This window comes from Prionailurus bengalensis, chromosome A3 (assembly GCF_016509475.1).
Source record: "Prionailurus bengalensis isolate Pbe53 chromosome A3, Fcat_Pben_1.1_paternal_pri, whole genome shotgun sequence".
NCBI classification, from domain to species: domain Eukaryota; kingdom Metazoa; phylum Chordata; class Mammalia; order Carnivora; family Felidae; genus Prionailurus; species Prionailurus bengalensis.
Genome location: NC_057354.1, coordinates 117,299,776 through 117,322,364, shown reverse-complemented (window position 1 = coordinate 117,322,364; position 22,589 = coordinate 117,299,776). Strand labels below are relative to the sequence as shown.

Here is a 22,589-nt window from a genome sequence, read left to right as displayed (position 1 = left end):
TGTGGCCCACGCGGTTCCCCAGGTCCACCCACCCACTCACCCTGCACGTAGCCCTGCCCACAACCAGCCCTGCCCCTGCCTGAGCTCTGCTTTGACAGCACAGATACCCAGCAGGCGTGAGCATCTAGCTGGGTGTGCACAGGCATTTCCCAATAGAGGGGTGGGTTGTGGCCCCTCTTGGTGGTTTAATCAACTAATCCTTGGGTGCCTTTGAAGAGATTATCCTCATCATCCCTATTTTAATAACTGGACAAGTCAAGATGAATTCGTTTACTTGGAGTCACGGCCTGTCCCTGGGGGAGGTAGCTGTAGCCCCAGGGCCCAGTTTAACACGTTCTTGAGTCATGATCTATTTCAACAAGAAAGGACTTGAAGTCTATAATTTTCCCAAACTTAAAAAATCGGCTTTGCAGCGGATCTGAAGGATTGCCCCTTAGCTGTACCCCGTGGGCGAGAATTCTTGTCTTTAGACAATCCACTGAGCCTGCACTGAATCACCCAATTATGGCAAATTCTTTTCTAAATAGAAAGCCCTCTACAGCCACCGATGGAAAAATTCCAGATCTGCAGCAGATATCTAGCGCATGGGCAGAGGCAGGGTTTTGGCATGACCAGTCGTTCTTCGTTTCCATCTCAGATCCAGCAGAAGTTGTGCAGATGATTTGCAGATGAATAACGTTGGCCAAGAAGCCCCTGGGGGAGACTGGCGTGCGTGCGCGAGCGTGCGTGTGTGCACCCTCTGGAACCCCAGCCCCTTTGGGGCACAGAGAACAGGCTGTGTGTTTGCAAGGCTTGGTTGCACCCACCCAGCTTGAGAGGCATGTGGATGCGTAGGGCAGAGCATGTGAGACACTCCTCTGAGACACAATCTGAGGCCGCTCAGCTCAAGTGGGCTGGGAGCTTTGTGTTGAGGGCTTTGGGTCTGTGCTTGGGAGGAGGAGAGAAGGGTGTGTGTCTTAATTCCACCTTGGTCTTCCTATCTCTGAAGCAATCGGTTTCCAAACAAAGCCCTCAGTGGTGACTCGAATGCTGTGCCACTGTTTAATCTTTAAAAAAACAAACAAACACCCAAACTTTCCAACCCTTTGTACAACTAGACATGCTTTGGGCAGATGGAATAATGGAATAGTCATGGGCAATGAAATGGAACGAAAAGCAAAGAGATTCTGGTGCCAGGCACACCTGTTTGATTTTTGCTGTATTCTCTTCCTAGCTATGTGACCTCAGGCAAGACACCGTGGGGGTGGGGCTGGAGGGGCACTTTGGTTTTCTTTATCTGCAAATAGGGAGAATGCTATCTGCTTCCTTCTTTGTTGTGAGGATTAATTGATTCCATGAAACTAACCCAGGTAAGACCCCGTCCCATGGAGCGTGTGATAAATACATTTCCCCCCTGAGTTAAGGCAGTACTTGAAGGATTGAAGAGTGTCTTTGTGGGGGTCTAAAGTTATAGTTAACTTTTGAGCCCCAAGGCAAACCAGAATCTGGGACTGAAAGTGGCGAATGTTTAGAATTTAGCAGACCCTCTGGGCAGTGTACTTTCCAGATCCTTCTAGGACACCTCAATAGGAGTTTGGTTGGTCCACCATCTGTGGGGCAGTCTGCTGCTTGGCTGTCACCCATCTCCTTCTGGGATGACTGGCATCAGTGTGACCCTGTTGGTTGGCTTGTCAGGCTACTTCCTTCTCTTGAGGCTTGTCCTGGGCACGGCTGGCTCTGGCCTCCCGCTGCAGCCCGTGGCCCAACACGCAGAGCTCTGGGGGAGATGCATCCAAGCCAGAACCCTTTAGTTCCGGGGCACAGGGGCTGCTCCATGGCTCAGTGTCCTTTTTGGGGCTCTCCTCACTGCTGCTGCTGGGAAAAAGGACAAATGTAGATCAAGAACTCCTCTGTTGTTCCTTCTGCAACCTGCCCCCCCCGCCCCTGCCTCAATCCCTATTCTGCCTCTCTCTGTCCTTCTGTCTCTCTCTCCCACAGGCCTGTGGCCCCTTGTTGTCAGACCTCTGCCCTCCTGCATCAGGTTTGCTTGGCTGGTGCTGTCCTGTGTGCACCTGCTGTGGTAGGGCACCGTGGGAACCCAGCCCCTGGTGTCTGTGCTGACAGGTTGAGTCCTGTTCTTCTGATGCCCAGGATCCTGCTGCTCTGAACAAAGCAGCTCCCTCGGGAACTCTGGGAGCTGGGCCTTTATTTTGTTTTTGTTTTTAAAGCACTTCTTGTTTAATAAAGGGTTAGGCTTAGCTCGTTGAATTGAAAACAACGCCAACAATAACAGCAAAAAAAAAAAAACCAAAAAAAACTAAAAAAAAAAAAAAAAAACAACCAAAAAACTCACCACACCCTGCTTCACTCAGCTGCCACCCTTTTCCTGAATGGAGTAAAATGGAAAGTGCTTGGCCCAGGCCTGGCCTCTGGCTAGAATAGAGCTTTCCAGCCACTGAATGACACAGTGACAGGGGGTCTGGGTGGAGAGGGACAGCCAGTGTGCACTGGGAGTGCAGAATGGAGAATGATCACCAGCATGGAGCAAGCTTGGGCTGGAAAGGGGACTGGCTCAGGGGCACCTGGGAGGCTCAGTCGGTTAAGCGTCTGACTTCAGCTCAGGTCATGATCTCATGGTTCGTGAGTTTAAGCCCCGCGTCCAGCTCTGTGCTGACAGCTCAGAGCCTGGAGTCTGCTTTGGATTCTGTGCCTCCCTCTCTCTCTGCCTCTCCTCTGCTCACAGTCTGTCTGTCTGTCTTTCTCAAAAATAAATAAACATTAAACAAATTGTTTTTTAAAGAAAGGGGACTGGCTCGGAAAGTTGCACTGGCTGTGTGCTGGCGGGCTAACCTCGTAGTTACTGCTTGGAGGTTGGAGTCTGGCTGTTTGGGTTCAATTCCTGCACTTACTAGCAGTGTGCCCTGTAGCATATTAATCTCTCTGATTCCCAGTTCTCTTCTTTGTAAAATGGAGATAATAACAGTACCCATCTCATAGGGCACTCAAAGGTATCAGTATTGGATAAAGTGTGATATAGTCGTAGCATATTAACCAGCACATGATAAGTACTCAATAAATGGCCAGCTGTCATTCTGGTGCTGCCACTTTGTAGCATGAACGAGAAGTCTTACCTAGAAGGGATACTAGGGACCACCCTGTCATATGACAGGTAGGCACCTGAGGGCCAAAGTCCCTCAATCAGTCACCTCAGGTTCAGGACTGGACCCAGCTCCTCACATGCACAGACCAGAAGGTCTTTCTCTCTGCCCGTGACAGCAGGTTCTTGACTCTTCCAGGAGCTTCATTACACAGCATGTTTAGCTCTATGTGTTTAGGCTTACATGAGATGTCAAACCAGTGGAGGGCAAGTCTGAGTTTGGATCCTAATGGGATCAAGGTGGCAGGAATGTGGGGTGGGGTGGAGTGGGCACTAAGATTGGCACCAATGTGATTTTTCGGTAGTGAGAGTCCCACTGTGTTCTGCAGAGCCAACCGCATCCAGGTTGGCCTCTGGCCCCATGACCGGTCCCTGCCTGACCAAGTGTGATTTTGTGTGCAGGACCAGCTCCCATCTTACTGACTTCTCCCGGTGCCTCTTCTGGAGCAGGGGAAGCCAGATGTAGGATGCACTTCATCCATGACCCTTTGCTGCTCCCCGATGGGGTAGCTGGCAAGAATGGGAGGGGCTTTCCCGGAGATAGGCTGTGGCGGGTAGTGTCGGTGGAGGTGACAAATGACTTTGTCCTAGAACTGCGTCTTCCCCAACCCCAACCAGGTTCCACATCTGTGTGAGGCTCAGGCTAGGAGGCAGATTTTCCTGGTTGCCACAACATAGCTGTGGTTCTACCTGGTCCCAGGACAGCTGGGGAGGCAGGCTGCCCAGCCACTGCCCCGCTGGTCAGTTGGTAGGTAGCCTGATCCAGGAAATAGGGTCGGGGGGTTTAAGTTGCAGAGAGCCCCTGCTGGGGGTGGTCCAGTCCAAGCAGAGACGAAAAGCACTGCATTTAGGGGAGAAAGCCTGAACCCTTCTTGAACACTCACAATGCCCCAGCAGGCTAGGACCTAGAGACAGCACCCCCACCAGGGGATTCAAAACATAAATAACAGTTGGAGCTCAGTAACGGAGCTTCCTGGGTAAGCCTCCAAGGACTGTTCCCAACCCCCTGGGCCCCAAGATTGGGAGGATAAACATCATAATTTTTTCTATAAGAGGGGCTTGTGCCCGGACTGGATGACGAGAAGCAGGTCAATGCCGGATGCAGGCCAGTTTATCCTGCACGCCTGCCTCTGCTGCAAGATGTGTGGGGTGTGGTTCATCCCTGCCAGTCCCTGCTTGCGGAAACAGCCCGTCCTGAGTCTTTCAGGCTCTCTGGGGCTGGCTTGTTGGCTAGTTGCGCGATCTTGGGAAATTATGCCTAGTTCCTCGGTATGGTTTCCCATATGCTGAAGGGCAGGAACAAAGGCAGCTGCAGAGGGTGAAACCACTCAGTGCTTTTATAGCTGGAGTACTTCTCCTCCCAGATGCCAACTTGACAGGGACGGAGGTGTGGAGGGACTGGGGAATGAGCATTTTCCCATCACATCCACCACGTGCTCATAGGTTCACAGTTTGGAGGGGCTGAGAGGTGTGGTCTTAGCAGGAGGCAGGGGAAGGAGTGTGAGCCATTATTGTGACCTTCCACGCGACCTTGGGAAGGTGCCTGTTCACGGATCCTCCTTTCTTTCAAGCTGCAAGCCCTTCTCTCCGCCCCCACCACCCCATCTCCCCAAGTATTGAGATTCAGGACATAAAACAACCTTTTAGCCTGCCCTATTCCGAGGAGAAGCCTGAGAGAAGGGCATTATTTTCTTCTTGAACAATTTTATGTTACTTTAGTATTGCTCCTGCTGTTTTAAAATGTTAGTGTTTTTAATTAATGCCATTTTATTGTCCCTGTTCTCTCAAGCTCTTCTCCTGAAGGGCACAGTTTTAGAAATGTAATATCTGAATAAGTGGCTAGAGTGAGGAGTGATGCATTAACATTTATAGAGGTTCTTAGATGAAAAGCACCGTGCTGTAGGAAGCTCATTTTAGATTTAAGAAAAGAGCAGTATTACATTAAGATTCTTGCAAAAATAATCAATATTTCATTTCTTTCAAGTGGCTGGGGAAGTTTATATAACTATAATAATGCACAACTTTCCCTAGATAACATCTTTATTTAAAATTGACTGCCGAGGACTTTGTAAAAAATTACCATTCATGCCTCAACAGATTGTGAAGTCTGTAACGCGCATCACTCTGGCAGAAATACACTGCTGATTGACGCAGCGGTGGGCGTTTTGGAGATAGAAAGGACCGTGCTGGTTGAGCTTCGTCCGATCTGATATCAAGACACATTGATAAGAGTTCTTCTCTAATAGGTCTCAGATAGACAGATTCCTTCCCGTGCCACATTCTGGAAAAGATGCATGGCCCCATGCACTCCGTCCGCTTGGGCATATGTGCCTTTCCTTCTGTGTGCAGGTAGTGGTGCAGTGTGACTCATGGCCCGTCGCAGCCTCGTGCCCAGGCCTGCCCACATGGCCGGGCCAATGACATGGAAGCCAGCTGCCCTCACCGGAAAAGCACACATGAACTCAGTCTGCTGAGGGTAGAGATGGCAGTCCTTCCACCCGGTTCTGGTACTCAGCGCCCATGAAGAGTCTTGCTCTTGCCCCACACACCTCTGAACGGGGAGGTAGAGGTGAGGCTAGAACAGAGGAGAAGTGGAGGCAGGCTTTTGGGGGCGTGGGGAAGCCAAACATTTCTATCGCACACATCCAGGACGAGCTATCTCAAGGCATGTCCCCTGGGTATCTCTGAGACAGTTTTGAGGGGGGGAATCTCTGAGGTCAAAACTATTTTCATAATAATATCAAGATGTTATTTGCCTTTTCCACTCATTCTTCCGTGAATGTAGAGTGGAGTTTTCCAGTCTACATGACGTGTCATATCACACCAGATGGACTGCAGAAGCAGATTTGAGAATTCCACCATCTTTCCGTGAGGCCAGACATGAAGGGATTTGCAAAAATATAAGACAATGCCACCCTTTTTGCTCAAAAACATTTTTTTTTGTAGAAAATATACCTACTTTTTATGTTAACATATAATGGGGTCATTTAAAAATGAATTCATAAACATTTTAAACATTTCTCAATTTTAATTTATAATACAGTAAAAAGTGATAGATACGGCCCACCTACATGAAGGTTCTTTTGGGGTCTCTCTAATTCTTGAGAGTTTAAAGGGGTCCCAGGACAAGGAAGTTTGAGGGCCTCCCACATAGATATTGGTCTACTTTAGTAAACTAGAAACTACAGTAATGAGGACGCTGGTTCCAGACAGGGTGACAGTGTTTCAATGGAGGGTGTAGGGGCATAGGAAGTCACTTCATCTACGTTTCCCTAAGTGCAAAATAAAGGGTGTGTGTGTGTGCTTGGATTAATGTGATTATTTAAATTTTTTTTGTTAAATGTTTTTTAATGTTTATTATTTATTTTTGAGACAGAGACAGAGCATGAGCAGAGGAGGGAGGGAGGGAGAGAGAGAAAGAGAGAGAGAGAGAGAGAGAGAGAGAGAGAGAGAGAAAGAAAGAATATCTGAGGCAGACTCCAGGCTCTGAACTGGATGCGGGGCCTAAACCCATGAACCGTGAGATCATGACCTGAACCGAAGTCGGACGCTTAACCGACTGAGCCACCCAGCCGCCCCTAAACTGTATTTTTCACACAGCAGAACTTCTTTCAATTAAAATCTTTCTTGGGAACTTGAAATGAGTGACAGATGAAGGCACAGCTGCTCGAGGAAGGGGTGGGTGGCAGGAGGCTGGATATCCCCCAGCCCCTTTTTCCAACTGCCTCTTCCCTTGGAGCACAGTTGGAAAACTACTGACCCAGATGATCCCAAGGACCCAAGGCTCTACTCTGATTACCACAGGGCCGGGGCCCACGACCTTCCTTACCTGCTCCTGCTGAGTGGGGATTCACAAGCGTTGCTGGTGGCACCGGGGACAGGCAGCGGGAGGCGGAGACCTGGCCGGCGGTCAGAAGCTGTCCTCCTGACGAAAGGCTGAGGGTTGAGGGCACACAGGGCCATGCCCCGCTGTGAGCCCGCCCTCAGCCGTGGCCCTGAGCTGCTCCTCCAGCATCCTGCGGGGGTCCCATGAGGGCCCCCGGCTTCAGGTGGCAGCGATGGTGGGGTGAGCGGGTGGGCGGTCGAAGGTGGCAGCGCAGCTTCAAACAGAGAGGAGGTGGCTGGACAGAATATGGAACACGTGTTCCCAGACACTTTGGCTGTGGCTGCCCGATTGTTCTCAGAACCTCTTGTTTCCTGTCCCTCAGTAGGGGACACTGGGGGGGATGGGGAGGCGCCAGAGGAAGGGGAACTTGCTTCTGTGTGCTGGGTGGGGGGGCTGGAGGCCTTGTGACGTGTGGGTGGGCTCGCGGGGGGAGGGCTGGGCGGCTTGTGCTGCCGTGTTGCTGGGGAAGCTCCTTTCTTCGTTGTTGGGGGGCTTAGCACCTTGGGGCTCACCGGAGGGCTGACAGGTGGGCTGGAGAAGCCATGCACAGAAGGAGCACTTGGCCGGGCAGGTCTATGAGAGGAGGGCTGCCTCCTGACTGCTCGGGGTGTCCAGTATCCCCTTGAGGGAGAGGCCTTCCTGACCAGCAGGGCGCTTCTCTCCTGGCTCGGTCTTGGGGCCTCAGGAGAATGTGGCCCCCGGGGTGGCCTGGCCAGGCTGGGTCCCAAGGTCCTGTTGTGCCCAGATGTGTGGCTGGAGTGGTGCCAGGGGATGGCCTTCTGGGGATGCTTGGGCAGGCTGGCAGCCTTGTCTGCAGGTGCCTGACTTGGAGCCCCGCTGCCCTCCACCTCTGGGTTTCTGCTGGTTGCTGGCAGGTGGTTAAGGTCCCAGGTGAGCTTTTTGGTGCCGCAGCCACTCTTGCTGCCACCTGGCCCTGTGCTGTGGGGCCTGGTGGGGGCAGTCGTGCTCCTGCTGGGTAGCAGGTCAGTGGGGCTCATGGAGGCTCTTAGCTTTGGGGAAGCCCACGTTCTCCGGGCAGGGTCAGCCCCTCCCGGCCCTGGCACATGGGTCTCCTTGGAGGAGCTCCCTGCTGGCTTGCTGCTTTCTGGGGGCTCCAGAGAGGTGAAGGATTTGTCCATCAGGACTTCCAGAGGTGGTGGAGGGAGATGCTCTGGGTCCTCCTCTGTTTCACAGTTGAAATTGAGATCCTCACTCTTGGATGCTTCTGCTGTGAGCACAGGGGGAAAAATAGGAGGTGGGGGCCTCCAGTCTGGCCCCACCTGGAGGGGGTCTCTGCTTGCTGCTGGAGAAATTTGTGGCTTTGGATACAAAGGGGCAAGCCCCCTGTAAATGGGAAATCTGGGAGGCATGATGGGGACCCCCCATTTCCTGAGGCAGGGGTTTGGCCCAGAGTCCTTGGAATCCCCCAGTGTTCTCAGACTCTTAGTGGGACTGAAAGTTTCAATGAGTTTCTTGACCGATGTTCTGGTGGGGCAGCCCCTGACATTCCAGTCCATGGCTCCTGGAGCCTCACTGGCCCTCTCACCCGACGCAATGGCCACCGGAAGCCCCTCAGCTCTCCGCCACCAGGGCTGTTCACTCTCAGGGCGGGGACCGCATTTCTGCAATATGCTTTTGTCCTGACTTGGCAAAATGCTGAAGTTCTTGGTGAGAGAGGCCTTCAGCTTGCTGATGGTGTTACTCGGGGTGACCCTGCAGTTGTCGGGCCTCAGAGCCGCTGCTCTGGGCTGCGGGACCTGCCCCGCGCTCTGCCCCTGCTGTCGTGCGCCCAGGGCGTAAAATGCCTCCAGCCTCTGGCTGAGGTCTCTCTGGACCCTCCGCAGCTCCTGGAGGGTGGGGTCCTCAGCCTGGCTCTTCAGACAGCCCTCTGACTGGGACCTCCTCTGCCTCACAGGGGCCCTCCTGCTGCCACTGGCTGTGCTGGGTCTTGGTGGGACCGCCGTCCTCCTGTCCTCCTCCTCAGGCCAGTCCTGGGGCCCCGAGGGCACAGGGACAAACTTGATCCTTTCGCTGATTGCTTCCTTCATCTTCAGAATCATTTCCTGGGCTTGGGGGCTCCTAAGCCTCCTGGAGTGTGGCTGAAACAGGCTTTCCGGGCTACCAGGTGAAGACCGTGGCCTTGGTTGGGAAGAATTTTCCCGCCATGCACAGGGACTCATGCTGCTCGCTTGGTCTTCCTCCTCCTCTGGGCTACTGTCCTCACCTTCACTGAGGGAAGATGTGCCCATCAACCTGGGGCCTTTAGAAAAACGTGTTTCCCTGGAGATCCCAATCCCAAGGGAGTCACACCAAGTGCTTTTGGCCATCCCCAGGGGGCTGGAGGTAGTGTTTCTTGGGCCCGTGCTGGAGGGGCATGGGCCACTGGCCCCACCCTGTGCCTCTGGCTGAACCTTTGCCGTAGAAGGTCTCGAGAGCGGGCAGTCCTGGGGTCGGTCTGAACCCATCTGGAAAGGACTTTGCTGCCAGGTGTGTCCCGAGAGCCTGGCTTCCGCTGTGGCTGGAAACGCTGGTTTCCATTCCGCGGGCTCCGGCACTGAGTCCCAGCTGGCTTGCTTGCCCAGCTTGTCGGCCAGCTGCACAGACTCATTGTCAGCACCGATGCCACTGTCCTCGGAGCACAAGGGCAGACCCTGCATCCCAGGGTCGCTGTGGCCACTCACCAAGCTCTCCAGTTGCCCCAGAGCCCGCAGGAGACATTCATCCACACCCCTCTTTGTGCTCAGCTTCTTTCCCACGTGGCTCGCGGTGGCATGGAGGTAACTGCTGGAGCTCTCCAGGAAGCTGCCGGTGAGTGAGGCCACCATGCCCCTGAGCACCAGCAACTTGCTGACTGTGTGCTGCAGAAGCTGTGGTAGGAGGTCCGGCTGCTCCTGGGGCTCTCCTTTCCTCAATGGCCATGCCAGGTCCTCCCTAACTTCTTGGAGGAGCACTTCTCCATCCTTGGAGATCTCCCCCAAGAGCCGGTTGACCTCATCAAAGCACAGCAGCAGGAAGCTGACCATGGGCTGGAGCAGCTCTTGGGTCTGGGTGGCCTGATGGGTGATGCACAGAATTGCTTCATATTTGGAGAGGCTAGAGTGGAGGTAGGTATAGGCATGCTGGTGCGCTTTCACCAGGGGCTCGGGGAAGTCCACTTTGCCCTGAGGCTCGTGAGCAGGAATGCTGTTTTGGCAGCAATGGCCCTGTTGGCCACATGTGTGGCATCTCAGCATCCTTTCCTGGGTGTTACTTTCTTCACTGGCTTCCCCAGAGGAGGCTGCCCCTGGTGACCCATGGGAGCTCTGTGTCTTGGACGGAATGTCCTTAGCCGTGCGGCTTTGTGATTTGCCCAGGTGGGATTGGGAGGTTTTGGCTTTGGGGGGCAGTCCTTCCATATCTTTCCCTTTGCCTGCAGTGGGATCTCTTGGGAGCGGACAAAGACCTTCAGCCGAGCTTTGGGTCTGGGAACTTGGCTGCTCCTGTGCCAGCCTCTGTCCCTGGGACAAGCCTCCCCCAGAGTCATAGCAGGTGGAGGTGGGAAGCAGCGAAGGGGTAGAGCATCTTTCACTGCCCCCCTGACGTCCCGGCAAAATTGCTTTGGGCTTTTTAAAAAACTGGATGCCACTCTTAGCGACGCTATTAACAAGGTCATTGTGGGAAGGTGTGCACCCCATGATTTCAGCTTGTAGTCATCTCCCTGCCCCCCCAACACTCTTCACAGTTTGCAGAGAATCAAATTTGAAATAGGAGGAACAAAAGCGAGCCTTACTAATCTGTCCGGGCAATTTCCAGGCCAGAATCCTCTGAAGTCCATGGTGCCGGGTCCTTGGAATCAGTTTTCTTTAGTCCCTTGGCCCCACCATGAAGAGGTGGTGGTGCCTGTTGTCTTGTTGTTCTAATCTTGAACCCTCTGCTGTTAGTGAGCAACAGGGCAATTCTGAAGGACCCCAGTCTCAGGGATTATGGGCCTGCTTCAGCCCCGGTCCTGACAGATGTGCATGGCAAGTGGAACTTTAAGCCTATTAGGTTAATCATGCCCTAGCCAGTCAGCACTCCCAGTGTGTTCTAATATAGAACTTCTCAGCATTTGCTATCTTGGGAAGCGGATTATTTTTGCACGTGCTTATGCTTTTAATTCTGTTCAGACGCCTGCCATATGAAACCTAGAGAAATGAGCCATAATTGCAAAAAGCTCTGGAAGAGACACATTTGTGGAAGAGAAGGGAGGGCTCGCCAGCTACAGATCCTGGCAGAGAAGTGACCTTCACAGTTTAATAAGGGCAAGGCAGCGGAGTGTGCTCCATCCAGCCTGCTATTATCAAGGAGACCCCAAAACACACAATAGACAGTAATTGAGGCAATACATTGTTGTTCGTGTGGCTTATAAAAATACCACGGCTCTAGTGCTAGAGAACTTCTGTAAATAAGACAGTGAATAAAGAAGGCAAGGTGGCTTTCCTTTACACTGGAAAAGTGAGTCTGATAGCAGGGAAGAAGGCTTCCCCGATTTGGAGGGGAAAGCAGAGAAACGCGCTGCCATATAGAGCTCAAGGCTGGTCCCCATGGAGCAGAGGGGCTCCAGGAGGTAATGCTGTCAAAGAAAGAGGCTTTTAATTAAATCTTTCTCATAGGAAAATGAGCCAGCCCTGGGCAGTGGGGAGCGATTTGGTCATTAGGAGTAGAACATAAGGGAAAAGTATCTTTTCCTTTTTAAGCACAGCTTCTAGGCAGTCTTAATATGGAGCTCTTGTCCATAGTGAAGGGTAGCAGCCGCCCATCTTAAAACTCCTCTTGAACTTTTTAAAACCGTCAGTAGTCTAGAGCAAGTAGAGAGGCTTGAGGCTTGGGTTTAAATCCTGCTCCTTTCAGCTGGGGAAGCTTCCAAACTTAATTAACTTCCTTGAGACAGAGCTCATCTTTGGAATGGGGATAATGGTACCTACTTTGTGGAGGTGTTGTAGGCATTAAGTCAGTTAATGCTTTATAAGTGCTTGGTGCAGCGCCTGGCCAGTGGTAAATTAGAAAGAAAGAAAGAGGTAAAGAAAGAAAGAAAGAGAGAAAGAAAGAGAAGGAAGGACGGAAGAAAATGAGGGAAGGAAAGAAAGAAAAAGAAAGAAAAAGAAAGAAAGAAAGAGAAGAAAGAAAGAACAAAAGAAAGAAAGAAAGAAAAAAGAAGAAAGAACAAAAGAAAGAAAGAAAGAAGGAAAGAAAAAAGAACAAAGAAAGAAAGAAAGAAAGAACAAAAGAAAGAAAGAAAAAAGAAAGAACAAAAGAAAGAAAGAAAGAAAGAACAAAAGAAAGGAAAAAGAAGAAAGAACAAAAGAAAGAAAGAAAGAAGGAAAGAAAAAAGAACAAAAGAAAGAAAGAAAGAAAAGAACAAGGATTCCTTACTCCTTTTCCCCTGGCATCTTACCCACTTATGAAAATAAAAGTCATAAGAAAATTCATTAATTTGTCCAGGACCAAGTCCCAATCCTTTCCTGAATCATCTGGAAATAACTGCCTACTGGTAGGCTTCCGGCCCCCACATCTGGGTTTTTGGCCATTCTGTGTGTGCAGAATGGCCCTTTGCTCAGCACACTGCCACCTCAGGATTTTCCCAAGGCCTCATTGTGTCGTTTCCCTGCTCTTAAATGCACAATTCCCACCATCTGCAATAGGAAGAGGGCCTTTTATTTAACCATTTCTCATTTCTGGACATTTTGCTCATGGCCAATTTTGTATTTTCCTAATAGAGAAAAAAAAAGATGGCATTGAGCATCTCCTACAGTTGCTGAGATTGGAGTTGATATTCTGGCTTTACAGTTTTCATTTTTTCTTATAGAGCCCCATACAGCCAGTGAAAACACTACCATGGGTGTCAGGATGCTTTCGGAACCAGAAGGCACGTGTAAACACCTCCTGTGCCGTGAGCAGGCTGGAAACGGACTACCGGGGCTGCTGGTGGAGCCTGAGCCTGTCACGGCCCTGGGCCCCAAGGTGCGTAATTAATAAAGTTATCTGATCTGTTTGTTTGCTGCAGAACTCAAGGGAAACACAAAGCTGTGACTCAGTGCCTGGGGGCGAGCTGTGTTAGGCATCAAGAAGTTGTTTCATTTGTCACAGCACTGGGCTGGCTCAGTAAACAAGTATGCCATGTGGGAAAATTCTTCTTTCTTCCATTTAACAGAGTGGAAAGCTCATCTGAAGGGTTCTTCGTGTACATTCTTCATTCTTCTCCTCTCGGGATTTGGGGCCCTGGTCAAATCATCTTTATGAAAACCTTTGATCTAAGTGGCTAAAATTATTTCCAAACCAATGACCAAAATAAAAGTATTTGCCTGCAGGGTCAGCTGTCAGATAGCTCTGTACCTTGTAGAATGGTTTTCTTGACTATTCCAAATAATTGAAGAAGTTCTTTATTCATTGCCACTCATTTTTCATTAAGACTAATTTTGTTTTTCTTTCTTTTCAATTGCATTTGCTTTAAATGAAAAAAAAATTACTTTGAATACTGTTGAGTAATTTGAGTAGAAATGTAAGATGACCCACCTACTCTGGAAAATTGTTTCACAGTTAAACATATACCCACTTTATGACCCATAAATTCCACTCCTAAGAATTTACCCAGGAGTATTGGATGCATAGGTCCTCAAAAGGGACCAGTACAAGAATATTCCTATTAGCTTTACTCATAATAACCTCAAGTTGGAAATAATCCAAAAATCTGTCAATAGAGAAATAAATAAATCGGGCATAATTGTACAATGGAGTCCTTCCCAGCCATAAAAGGAACAACCTATTGAAACAGGTAACAATATAACTTTAAAAATTATTATGCTGAGTGAAAGAAGCCAGACATAAAGGAGTGTGTGCAGCATGGTTCTGTTTATATAAAGTTCCATAACATGCAAAGCAATGTAATCAGTCCCTGGCAGAACAACTATACTTTTCAGCGACATCTCTTTACCATGGAAGGGGAGCCCCAATTTTTGGTGGCCAAGGAGTCTCTTCAGCCACACCTATGTTTCCAAATGAGGAAACAGAGGCTGAAAAAGTTTAGATTATTTGTTCAATCCCTATAATTAGCATATAGCTGATGTGGGATTTGGACCCTGGTCTCTCTGGTTCCAAAGCCGGTGTTATTCCTACTACATTTTTTTGGATGAGATATCTGCATTTCAAGCTCCACTTGGGATTGGTGGTTCATCTCATGTTGGACTTTTCAGTCATATGCTCAGATTCTGGCCCCCAGGAGGAGGCTTGCAGGAGTTGACAACAGGTAACTTCAGATTTGCTATGTGGCCCAAAGAAGTCCTCCAGGCTGCCCTTCCAAACCTTCTCTGTCTCTGACTGTTCCTTTGGATTGATGACTTGGCTGGATGGTCACTGATTTTAATTTTGTCCCTGGGTGGGGACTTTCAGATAACCCCTACCTCTAAATTCTAGATCCCACAGGAAATCCCATGTTCCACCACCTCTGAACTCTGCCCAGACTCCGGGTCTCTGTCCCTCAGCTGGTTCACCTCCTAGGATGCTAGCTAGCCAGAGTGCTGGCTGGGGGCAGGGAATTAAATATATAAAATAACTTCATATTAACTTCTGATTAAAGTTGCTACCAGAGGAAGACAGTGTCGGACTTCTATTCTTAGAGACATTTTAAAGTAAGAGATGTTGATTTCAGCCAAAATGTTCTCATTTCATAAGCATGCTTGCATTTCACAAGCATTGTAATTTTTATTTTTGCTTATTACCTTCCCCTCTTTTCTTCTACCTGTATATATACTTTGCACAGCTGCTAATCGTATTGTACATGCCATTATATTATCTTCATTCACTAAAACCACATTATAAACATTTTCCGCGTTACTCTGTTTCAAAGCACTTAACGGGAAAAACTGTGTTGTATATAATCAAGTCAATAACCTCTTACTTTAAGAGAAAGATAGGGGCGCCTGGATGGCGCAGTCGGTTAAGCGTCCGACTTCAGCCAGGTCACGATCTCACGATCTTGCGGTCCGTGAGTTTGAGCCCCGCATCGGGCTCTGGGCTGATGGCTCGGAGCCTGGAGCCTGTTTCCGATTCTGTGTCTCCCTCTCTCTCTGCCCCTCCCCCGTTCATGCTCTGTCTCTCTCTGTCCCAAAAAAATAAATAAACGTTGAAAAAAAAGAGAAAGATAAATAGCAGAGTCCCTAGGTAAAAATCACAGCACAATTTTGAATTTGCTAACTCTTCTTCCTCCATGCAGGTGTTTCTCAGAGAGAATACCATCACAGAGATGCATATAGACATAACCACACACCTGCCCTGTGGTGTAGGTAGATGGAGAAGAGGGTGATCAAATGTACAGGGTGTGTCTGAGAAGCCCATGCCTAGCAAAGACAAACATCTTGGAAGTGATGAGATGGGGACTTACACCTCAGGTCTGGCTGACTCTCAGGCTGTAGTTCTTTGCATATTTAGGTTATTTCTATTTGAGAGAGAGATGGAGAGAGAAAGAGAGAGAGAGAGAGAGAGAGAGAGCGAGCAGGTGAGAGGGGTAGAGGGAGAGAGAGAGACGGAGAAGGAGAGAGAAAGAATCCCAAGCAGGCTCCACGCTCAGCATGAAGCCTGATGTGGGGATTGATCCCACAATACTGGGATCATGACTTGAGCTGAAATTAAGAGTCAGATGCTCAACCAACTGAGCCACCCAGGAGCCCCTGAAATATCCTTATCCTTGTAGGTAAATCTTTGATCACATTTGTGATTATTTCCTAAGGATAGATTCTGGATGTGGAATTGCTTAGTCAAAGAATGTAAACATTAAAATAATTTAATTGACTTAATTTTTCTAGAATAGTTTTAAGTTTCCAGAAGAATTGAGGTGAGAGTTCCCATATACTCCCCATTTACACAGTTTCTCCTATAACAACATCTTACATTAGTGTAGTATATTTATTACGATTATTGAATCAATCATAATTATTAGCTCAGGCCCACACTTTATTCAGAGTTCCTTAGTTTTTACTTAATGTCACTTATCTGTCTTAGGATTCCATCCAGAACACATTACATTTAGTCATCATGAGTTCTTAGGCTCCTCTTGACTATGACAGTTTCTCAGGCTTGCCTTGTTTTTGGTGACCTTGACAGTTTTGAGGAGTACCGGTCAAATTGTTGGATGTCAATTGGGATTTGTCTGACGTTTTTCTCATGATTAGATTGGTGTTATGGATTTTTGAGAGGAAGATCATAGAGGTAATGTGCCATTTTTATTACATCATATCAAGAGTACATACTATCAACATGATTTACAACTGGCGATATTGACCTTGATCACCTGGCTGATACGGTGTACGAAAGACTGCTCCACCGTGAAGGTGTTTCCCTATCCCATTTCTCTACTATACTCTTTGGAAGTATGATCGGCAGCCACGCATAGGGAGGGGGGAGTTATGCTCCCCCTGAATATAAACATTTTGAAGACTTTTGGTACAAATTGTGAAATTACTCTCTAGGAAGAAAGACTATATACCAGTCTACATTCCAAGCAGGAGTGTGAATATGTATCTATATTATTGTAAACTTGCCAGCATTGGATATTGTCCTTTTAAAAAACCCTGCTGATTTTAAAGAGTAAAAGTGGCATCTCCTTTCAATTTGCATTCATGAATTTATTGGAGAGTTTGTGTATTTTAAAAACTATATGCTCTGTTGGCCACTTGCATATGTTCTGTCAAGGGTTACTTGTACATTCTTTGCTCATTTGTAGAAACTGGGGTGTTGGGGCGCCTGGGTGGCGCAGTCGGTTAAGCGTCCGAATTCAGCCAGGTCACGATCTCGCAGTCCGTGAGTTGGAGCCCCGCGTCGGGCTCTGGGCTGATGGCTCAGAGCCTGGAGCCTGATTCCGATTCTGTGTCTCCCTCTCTCTCTGCCCCTCCCCCGTTCATGCTCTGTCTCTCTCTGTCCCAAAAATAAATAAACGTTGAAAAAAAAATTAAAAAAAAAAGAAACTGGGGTGTATATCTTTGCTTTGTTAATTTTCAGAATATTAGTATTTTAATTGGTCATATATGTTGCCATGTTGCCAGTATTTTTTTTAAGTTTTCCTTTTGCCTTTTAGTTTTATGATATTTTTTGGAGTACAAAAGTTTTCATTTCACATAACCAACTCTTTGGTCTTTCTCTTTATAATTTTTATCTTTGTTGTCATGTTTAGAAAGGTTAAATTTATACCTTGTGAAACACCTGGACAAATTTGTAATTGGGAATTTGTCAGTATTATTATTCTTTTAGGAAGTTATTATTTTTAAGTGTCGGTTTCCTGTGAAATGGGGGGATAGGACTTAGCTAGATGGAGGTTTGGCTCTGAAACAGTTAACACATTTCAAGCACACCTTTGAGATGGACACATTTCAAGATGGATAATGCAAATTAGGGACTCTCAAGAATTTCTGGGACTGGTTTTAATGTTTTAAAGAATTCTTAAAATGGAAGTGAACTGGCTGACAGGATACTAAGTTCTTTGGGGCCACAAAATGGCAAACTAATGGGGTGACTTGAAAATGTGTAAGTGACCACTATGAACTTTAAAGTGAAAGATGAGCTTTAAAGTATATGAAGAAATGTGATTATTAAGTAAAGAGGCAAGTTAATCACCATCCTCCAGTAATTTACATATCCAAATGAGTCCTCAGAAATGGGGAGCTGGGGGCTTGGGAGTGATGGGGTAGTGGGGGTGGCCATAAACATGTATTTCAACAAGTAGCTATTCCACTCCCCCCCCCCCAATTTTCAGAACAGTCTGGTTGAGAATTTTCTTCTGAGCCAACTTCAGTCATGAAATAAAATTAATCTAATTATGGTTAGTTGTGCCTCCCAAAGTAAAATAGGACATGGAAATAAAGCAGAATGTGGTGTGGCAGACTGGGATGTGGAATGTTGATGGAGGTGCTTTTGTCTCTCCTTTTACTCATCAGATGTCTTCAGTGCATCTCTAGCCCCTTTCCTCATGGCCACGTTGGGGAAGCCCTTTTGTGAAGCACCGGAGAGCAAGTCAATGAATCACCAGCTTCAGAGTTCAAAGCCTCCACTCAGGTATTAGATGGAAAAGATCTGCAAGGAGATTGGAGGAGACACAACAGCCGCCTGCCCCCCAATTCTTTCCATAGTTAAAGAATACCTCCTGAGTTAGGAAGAGAGAAGCCACAGGGTTCTGTGTGAGTGTGGCACTTCTGTGCCCACTCTGATCTCAAGGCCTCATGGGGGTGGTTCCTGAGAGAAGAGGTTCTCAAGCCCCTTTCCTGGGCCGTAGCCTGAGGCTGGGAGATAACAAGCCAGAAAGCTTTGGGGAGAAGAGCCTCATATGCCCTTGAAGGGCCAGAAGAGAAGGCTGGTGTGGCATGTCTCCATACAAAAGGATGGGAGACTTGCTCACCCCAGGCTCCCACAGTCAGACTGACAGAAACAGACCACCTACAATGTCCTGAAGGCTTCCATGTGGAACAAATCTACCAGAGAAAGAAAGCTAGGGGGTCAGCTAGCCCAGGATGAGGCTGAGACCCAGGTGGATGGAGCTGCCTGCCCTTTCAACAGAGAGAACTAGTGGGAACCCCCTGTGCCCCATAGATCGCTCAGGTCACCTCTCAAGGGAGCACATGTCATCTACTGGATAGGAAAGAGGAAGACCAAGAAGGGGGCTCCTCTGATAAGCTCTTGAGAGCTGAGATCAGTTCCAGGGAAGAGAAGCAGAGGGGTGAAAAGAGAGAGAGTTTTAAACTGAATTGTGACTGAATTATAAACTTGAATTGACTAAGAAATGACTGAATTTGAATGAGTTTATCTGAGAGTGACTAGATTAAATTTTCTCTGCTTTGAGGCAGAATGGAGGCTTAAGGCAGAAATTACACTCAATTATAGAAGAATAGAGAAAATTACATTTTTGCACACTTGAGTCAGTGACTGTGAAATCTGTACTGGTTCCAATAATTATAGGCAGCCAGGTGTCAGCAAAATCTCAAGAATAGACCACGGAAGCTATAGGCTGCTTTTCCAAGTTATTACTTCATCTGTTGCTGCAGCCCAAAAGGTCAGTACAATGTCTTATCATCAGAAATCATGACAAAATCCATTCAAAGCTCTGTTCAGTATGTTCTCTTTATATCAGAGACAGAACCAACACTTGTTGGTGGAAAAAACAAGAAACAAAAAACAAAACACAACTTTTTTGGAGTGTAGGTTATAACCCTATGACCAAAAGGGGGAAGATAGGAAATTGCAGGTAATGCTGGATGCCTTCTGTTTTCCTCCTCCAGATCCACTCTACACACTTCTTCTTTTTTTTTTTTTAATGTTTATTTATTTGAGAGAGAGAGAGAGAGAGAGAGAGAGAGAGAGAGCGCAAGCTGGGGAGAGGCAGAGAGAGGAGGGGACAGAGGATCCGAAGCAGGCTCTGTGCTGACAGCAGAGAGCCAATGAGAGGCTTGAACTTGTGAACCATGAGGTCATGACCTGAGCCACAGTCGGACGCTTAACCTACAGAGTCTCCCAGGTGCCCCACTCTACACACTTCTGCACCCTTGCCAGTACTCTGGGAGACGGATCCCTAGTGCTCCAGCCCTAGAGATGCACTGGCCGAGACTTGGAGGAGGGAGAAGTAAGTCCAGGCAATGATTCCTCAGCTTCCCTTTGCGAGAGTCTCCTCAGCTTCTAGGCTTCTTCCTTGCCATGGCACGAAGGACCAGGCCCTATTTCGGGCCATTTTTCTTCTGGAAGCCATTTTTCTTCTGGAAGCCATTTTTCTTCTTCCACTATTGCTTCCAGCAGCCTAAGAGGTAGCTTAAAAGTCCTAACTATGGTTTCTGGCCCTTTAAATCTGGTATCCATAGCACCACAGGCAATGTCATTATTATGTATTTGCTGGTCTGTTGAAAAGCAGGCTGTTGCACTCAAAGGAGGACTCCACCACAGGGAGTCAAGTCTAAGCTGGCCACCACCACCCTGGCTTTCTGTAATTGGAATCTGCTTATGGGCCCAAGGGAGCCCATTATGAAAACACCTATTTTCATAGACTCCCAACCAACACTCTAAACAATTTGTGCTCTTGCTGAGGAAGACCCATGAGATATTGAAAAAATTTTTTTCTGGGTGACATTGAAAGAATAGTGTCATGTTCGGATAAGTTTCACTATAAAATGAATCTCATGCCCACCAACGCCTCCGATGAAACTTCATTTCTGCAAAGGCAAAGGTGAGCGTCCTAAACAAAGTATACTGTTATTTTAAACAAGTTAACATGGGTTGCAGTAGTTGGACATGTGCTGTGAGGCAATTTAGACATATTTTACAGAACTGTATCCTTTCCTATATAATAACACCATAACACCAGAAGTCAAAAGTCTGTTCAGTGCTAAAAACCTGAATAGAGTATTAAAAATGCTTCACAATCCACTCCTTTTTTGCTTTTTTTACGATTGATGAGCCAATATTGATACATTACTCTTAATTGAAGTCCGTAATTTACATGATGGTTTACTCTTTGTGTTGTATATTCTATGGGTTTTGACAGATGCGTAAAGTCATATATCCCCCATTACAGCATGGTACAGAATGGTTTCACCGCCCTTAAAAATCCTTTGTGCTCTACCTATTAATCCTTCCCTTCTTCCCTCCCCAGCCCCTGGCAACCACTGATCTTTTTACTGTAGCCTTTTCAGACTGGCTTCTTTCAGATCTTTTTACTGTAGCCTTTTCAGACTGGCTTCTTTCAGACTGGACAATATATATTTAAGGGTCCTTGAAGTCTTTTCATGACTTGATAACTCATTTCTTTTTACCACTTTCAATATTCCATCGTATAGATGTACCACAATTTGTCCATTCCCTTACTGAAGGACGTGTTGGTTCTTTCCAGTTTTTGGTAATTATGAATAACTTTGCTGTAAACATTTATGTGCAAGGTTTTGGACACAAATTTTCCAACTGGGTAAATATCTAGGGGTGAGATTGCTGCATCATAAGGTAAGACTATACAGTACTTAGCTTTGTAAGAAACTGCCCAACTGCCTTTCAAAGTGGCTGTACCAATTTTCATTCCCACCAGTAATGAATGAGAGTTCCTTTTGCTCCACATTCTTGCCAGAATTTCATATTGTCAGTGTTTAGGATTTTAGCCATTCTGGTAGAATTGTAGTGGTATCTCATTGTTGTTTTAATTTTCATTTCCCTGATAGCATATGATATTGAGCATCTTTTCATATGCTTCCTTGCCATCTTCTTTGGTGAGGTCTGTTCAGATCATTAGCCTAAGTTGTGCTGTTTTCTTACTATTGAATTTTAGGAATTGTATATTTGGGATACAAGTTATTCATTAGATACGTAGTTTTGCAAAGATTTTCTCCGAGTCTATGGCTGTGTTTTCATTCTTTTAACTTCTTCTGCAGAGCAGAAGTTTTAAGTTCTAATGAAGTCCAACTTGTATTTGGTGTTGTATCTAAAAAGTCATTACCAAATGCAAGGTTACCTAGATTTTCTCCTATGTTGTTTTCTAAGTTTTATAATTTTGCATTTGGCATTTATATCTGTGACCCATTTTGAGTTAGTTTTTGTGATACATGTAAGTTCTGTGTCTAGATTCATTTTTCTGTATGTGAATGTCCAGTTGTTCCAGCACCATTTATGGAAAACACTATTCTTTTTCCATTGAATTCTCTTTGCTCCTTTGTGAAAGAGTGGTTGTATTTGTGTGGGTATATTTTGCTCTGTATTCTATCCTGCTGATATAATTGTCTTTTCTTTTGCCAATACCACACTGTCCTTCAATACCGTAGTTTTATCCTAAGTCTTTAAGTCTGGTCAGCCATTTGACTTTGTTCTTCTTCAACATTGTGTTGGTCATTCTGGGCCTTTTACTTTTCCATATAGACTTTAGAATCAGTTTCTCAATATCCACAAAATAATACACTGGGATTTTGATTGGAATTGAATTGGATGCATGAATCAAGTTGGGAAGAACTGACTTAATTATCTTGAGCCTTCTTTTCCATGAACATTGAATAGCTTTCTATTTATTTAGACGTTCTTTGATTTCTTTCATGCAAGTTTTCTAGTTTTCCTCATATAGATCTTGTACATATTTTGTTAGATTTATACCTAAGCATCTCTCTCTCTCTTTCTCTTTTTTATACTGTTTATAGAGTTGCTTCTAATTTCAAATTCCCATTGTTCATTGCTGGTATACAGGAAAACAATTGACTTTTGTATATTGGTCCACATTAAACTTTTCTTTAAATGTTTATTTATTTTGAGAGAGAGAGGGGGAGAGAGAGAGAGAGAGAGAGAGAGAGAGAGAGAGAGAGAGAGAGAGAGCACAAGCAGGGATGGGGCAGAGAGAGAGGGAGACACAGAATCTGAAGCAGGTTCCAGGCTCTGAGCTGTCAGCACAGAGCCTGATGCAGGGCTTGAACCCAAGAGCCATGAGATCATGACCTCAGCCGAAGTCAGATGCTCAGTCGACTGAGCCACCCAGGTGCCCCAATTGGTCCACATTTTAAATGTCTTCTTTGCCTTTTATTTCTTTGCTTGCTTCTGTCTTTTGAAAGAGAAGAA

The 22,589-nt window shown here is 46.9% G+C and overlaps 2 protein-coding genes across 3 annotated transcripts in view; one reads left to right on the top strand and one right to left on the bottom strand.

Annotated features, from left to right (window-relative positions):
* Positions 1-255: 255 nt before the first annotated feature.
* On the bottom strand, positions 256-11,033 carry PCARE (photoreceptor cilium actin regulator). 2 transcript variants are annotated; one of them, XM_043604224.1, is made up of 2 exons: positions 6,966-11,033; positions 256-1,854 (listed from the first exon to the last, which is right to left on the bottom strand). In XM_043604224.1, the coding sequence occupies exons 1-2, from the start codon at positions 10,694-10,696 to the stop codon at positions 1,671-1,673; spliced, it is 3,915 nt and encodes a 1,304-aa protein (XP_043460159.1). In that variant the 5' UTR covers positions 10,697-11,033; the 3' UTR covers positions 256-1,670. The 2 variants fall into 2 exon arrangements, with proteins under 2 accessions (XP_043460159.1, XP_043460160.1); XM_043604225.1 differs by having other exon boundaries at positions 256-1,851.
* An 8,899-nt stretch (positions 11,034-19,932) lies between these two features.
* CLIP4 (CAP-Gly domain containing linker protein family member 4) overlaps positions 19,933-22,589 on the top strand; it is an 82,106-nt gene continuing 79,449 nt past the window's right edge. Inside the window, exon 1 of the mRNA XM_043604220.1 lies at positions 19,933-20,232. The gene's annotated coding sequence lies outside the window, so the exon portion shown is untranslated. The remainder of the gene's footprint in view (positions 20,233-22,589) is intronic.

Coding starts and splice junctions, on each gene's coding strand:
- PCARE (XM_043604224.1), bottom strand. CDS start 10,696: ATGGGGTGCACACCTTCCCACAATGACCTTGTTAATAGCGTCGCTAAG. Junction 1,855..6,965: donor TCCCCACTCAGCAGGAGCAG/GTAAGGAAGGTC, acceptor CCTTTTTCCCAG/CAGCAGCAGTGAGGAGAGCC.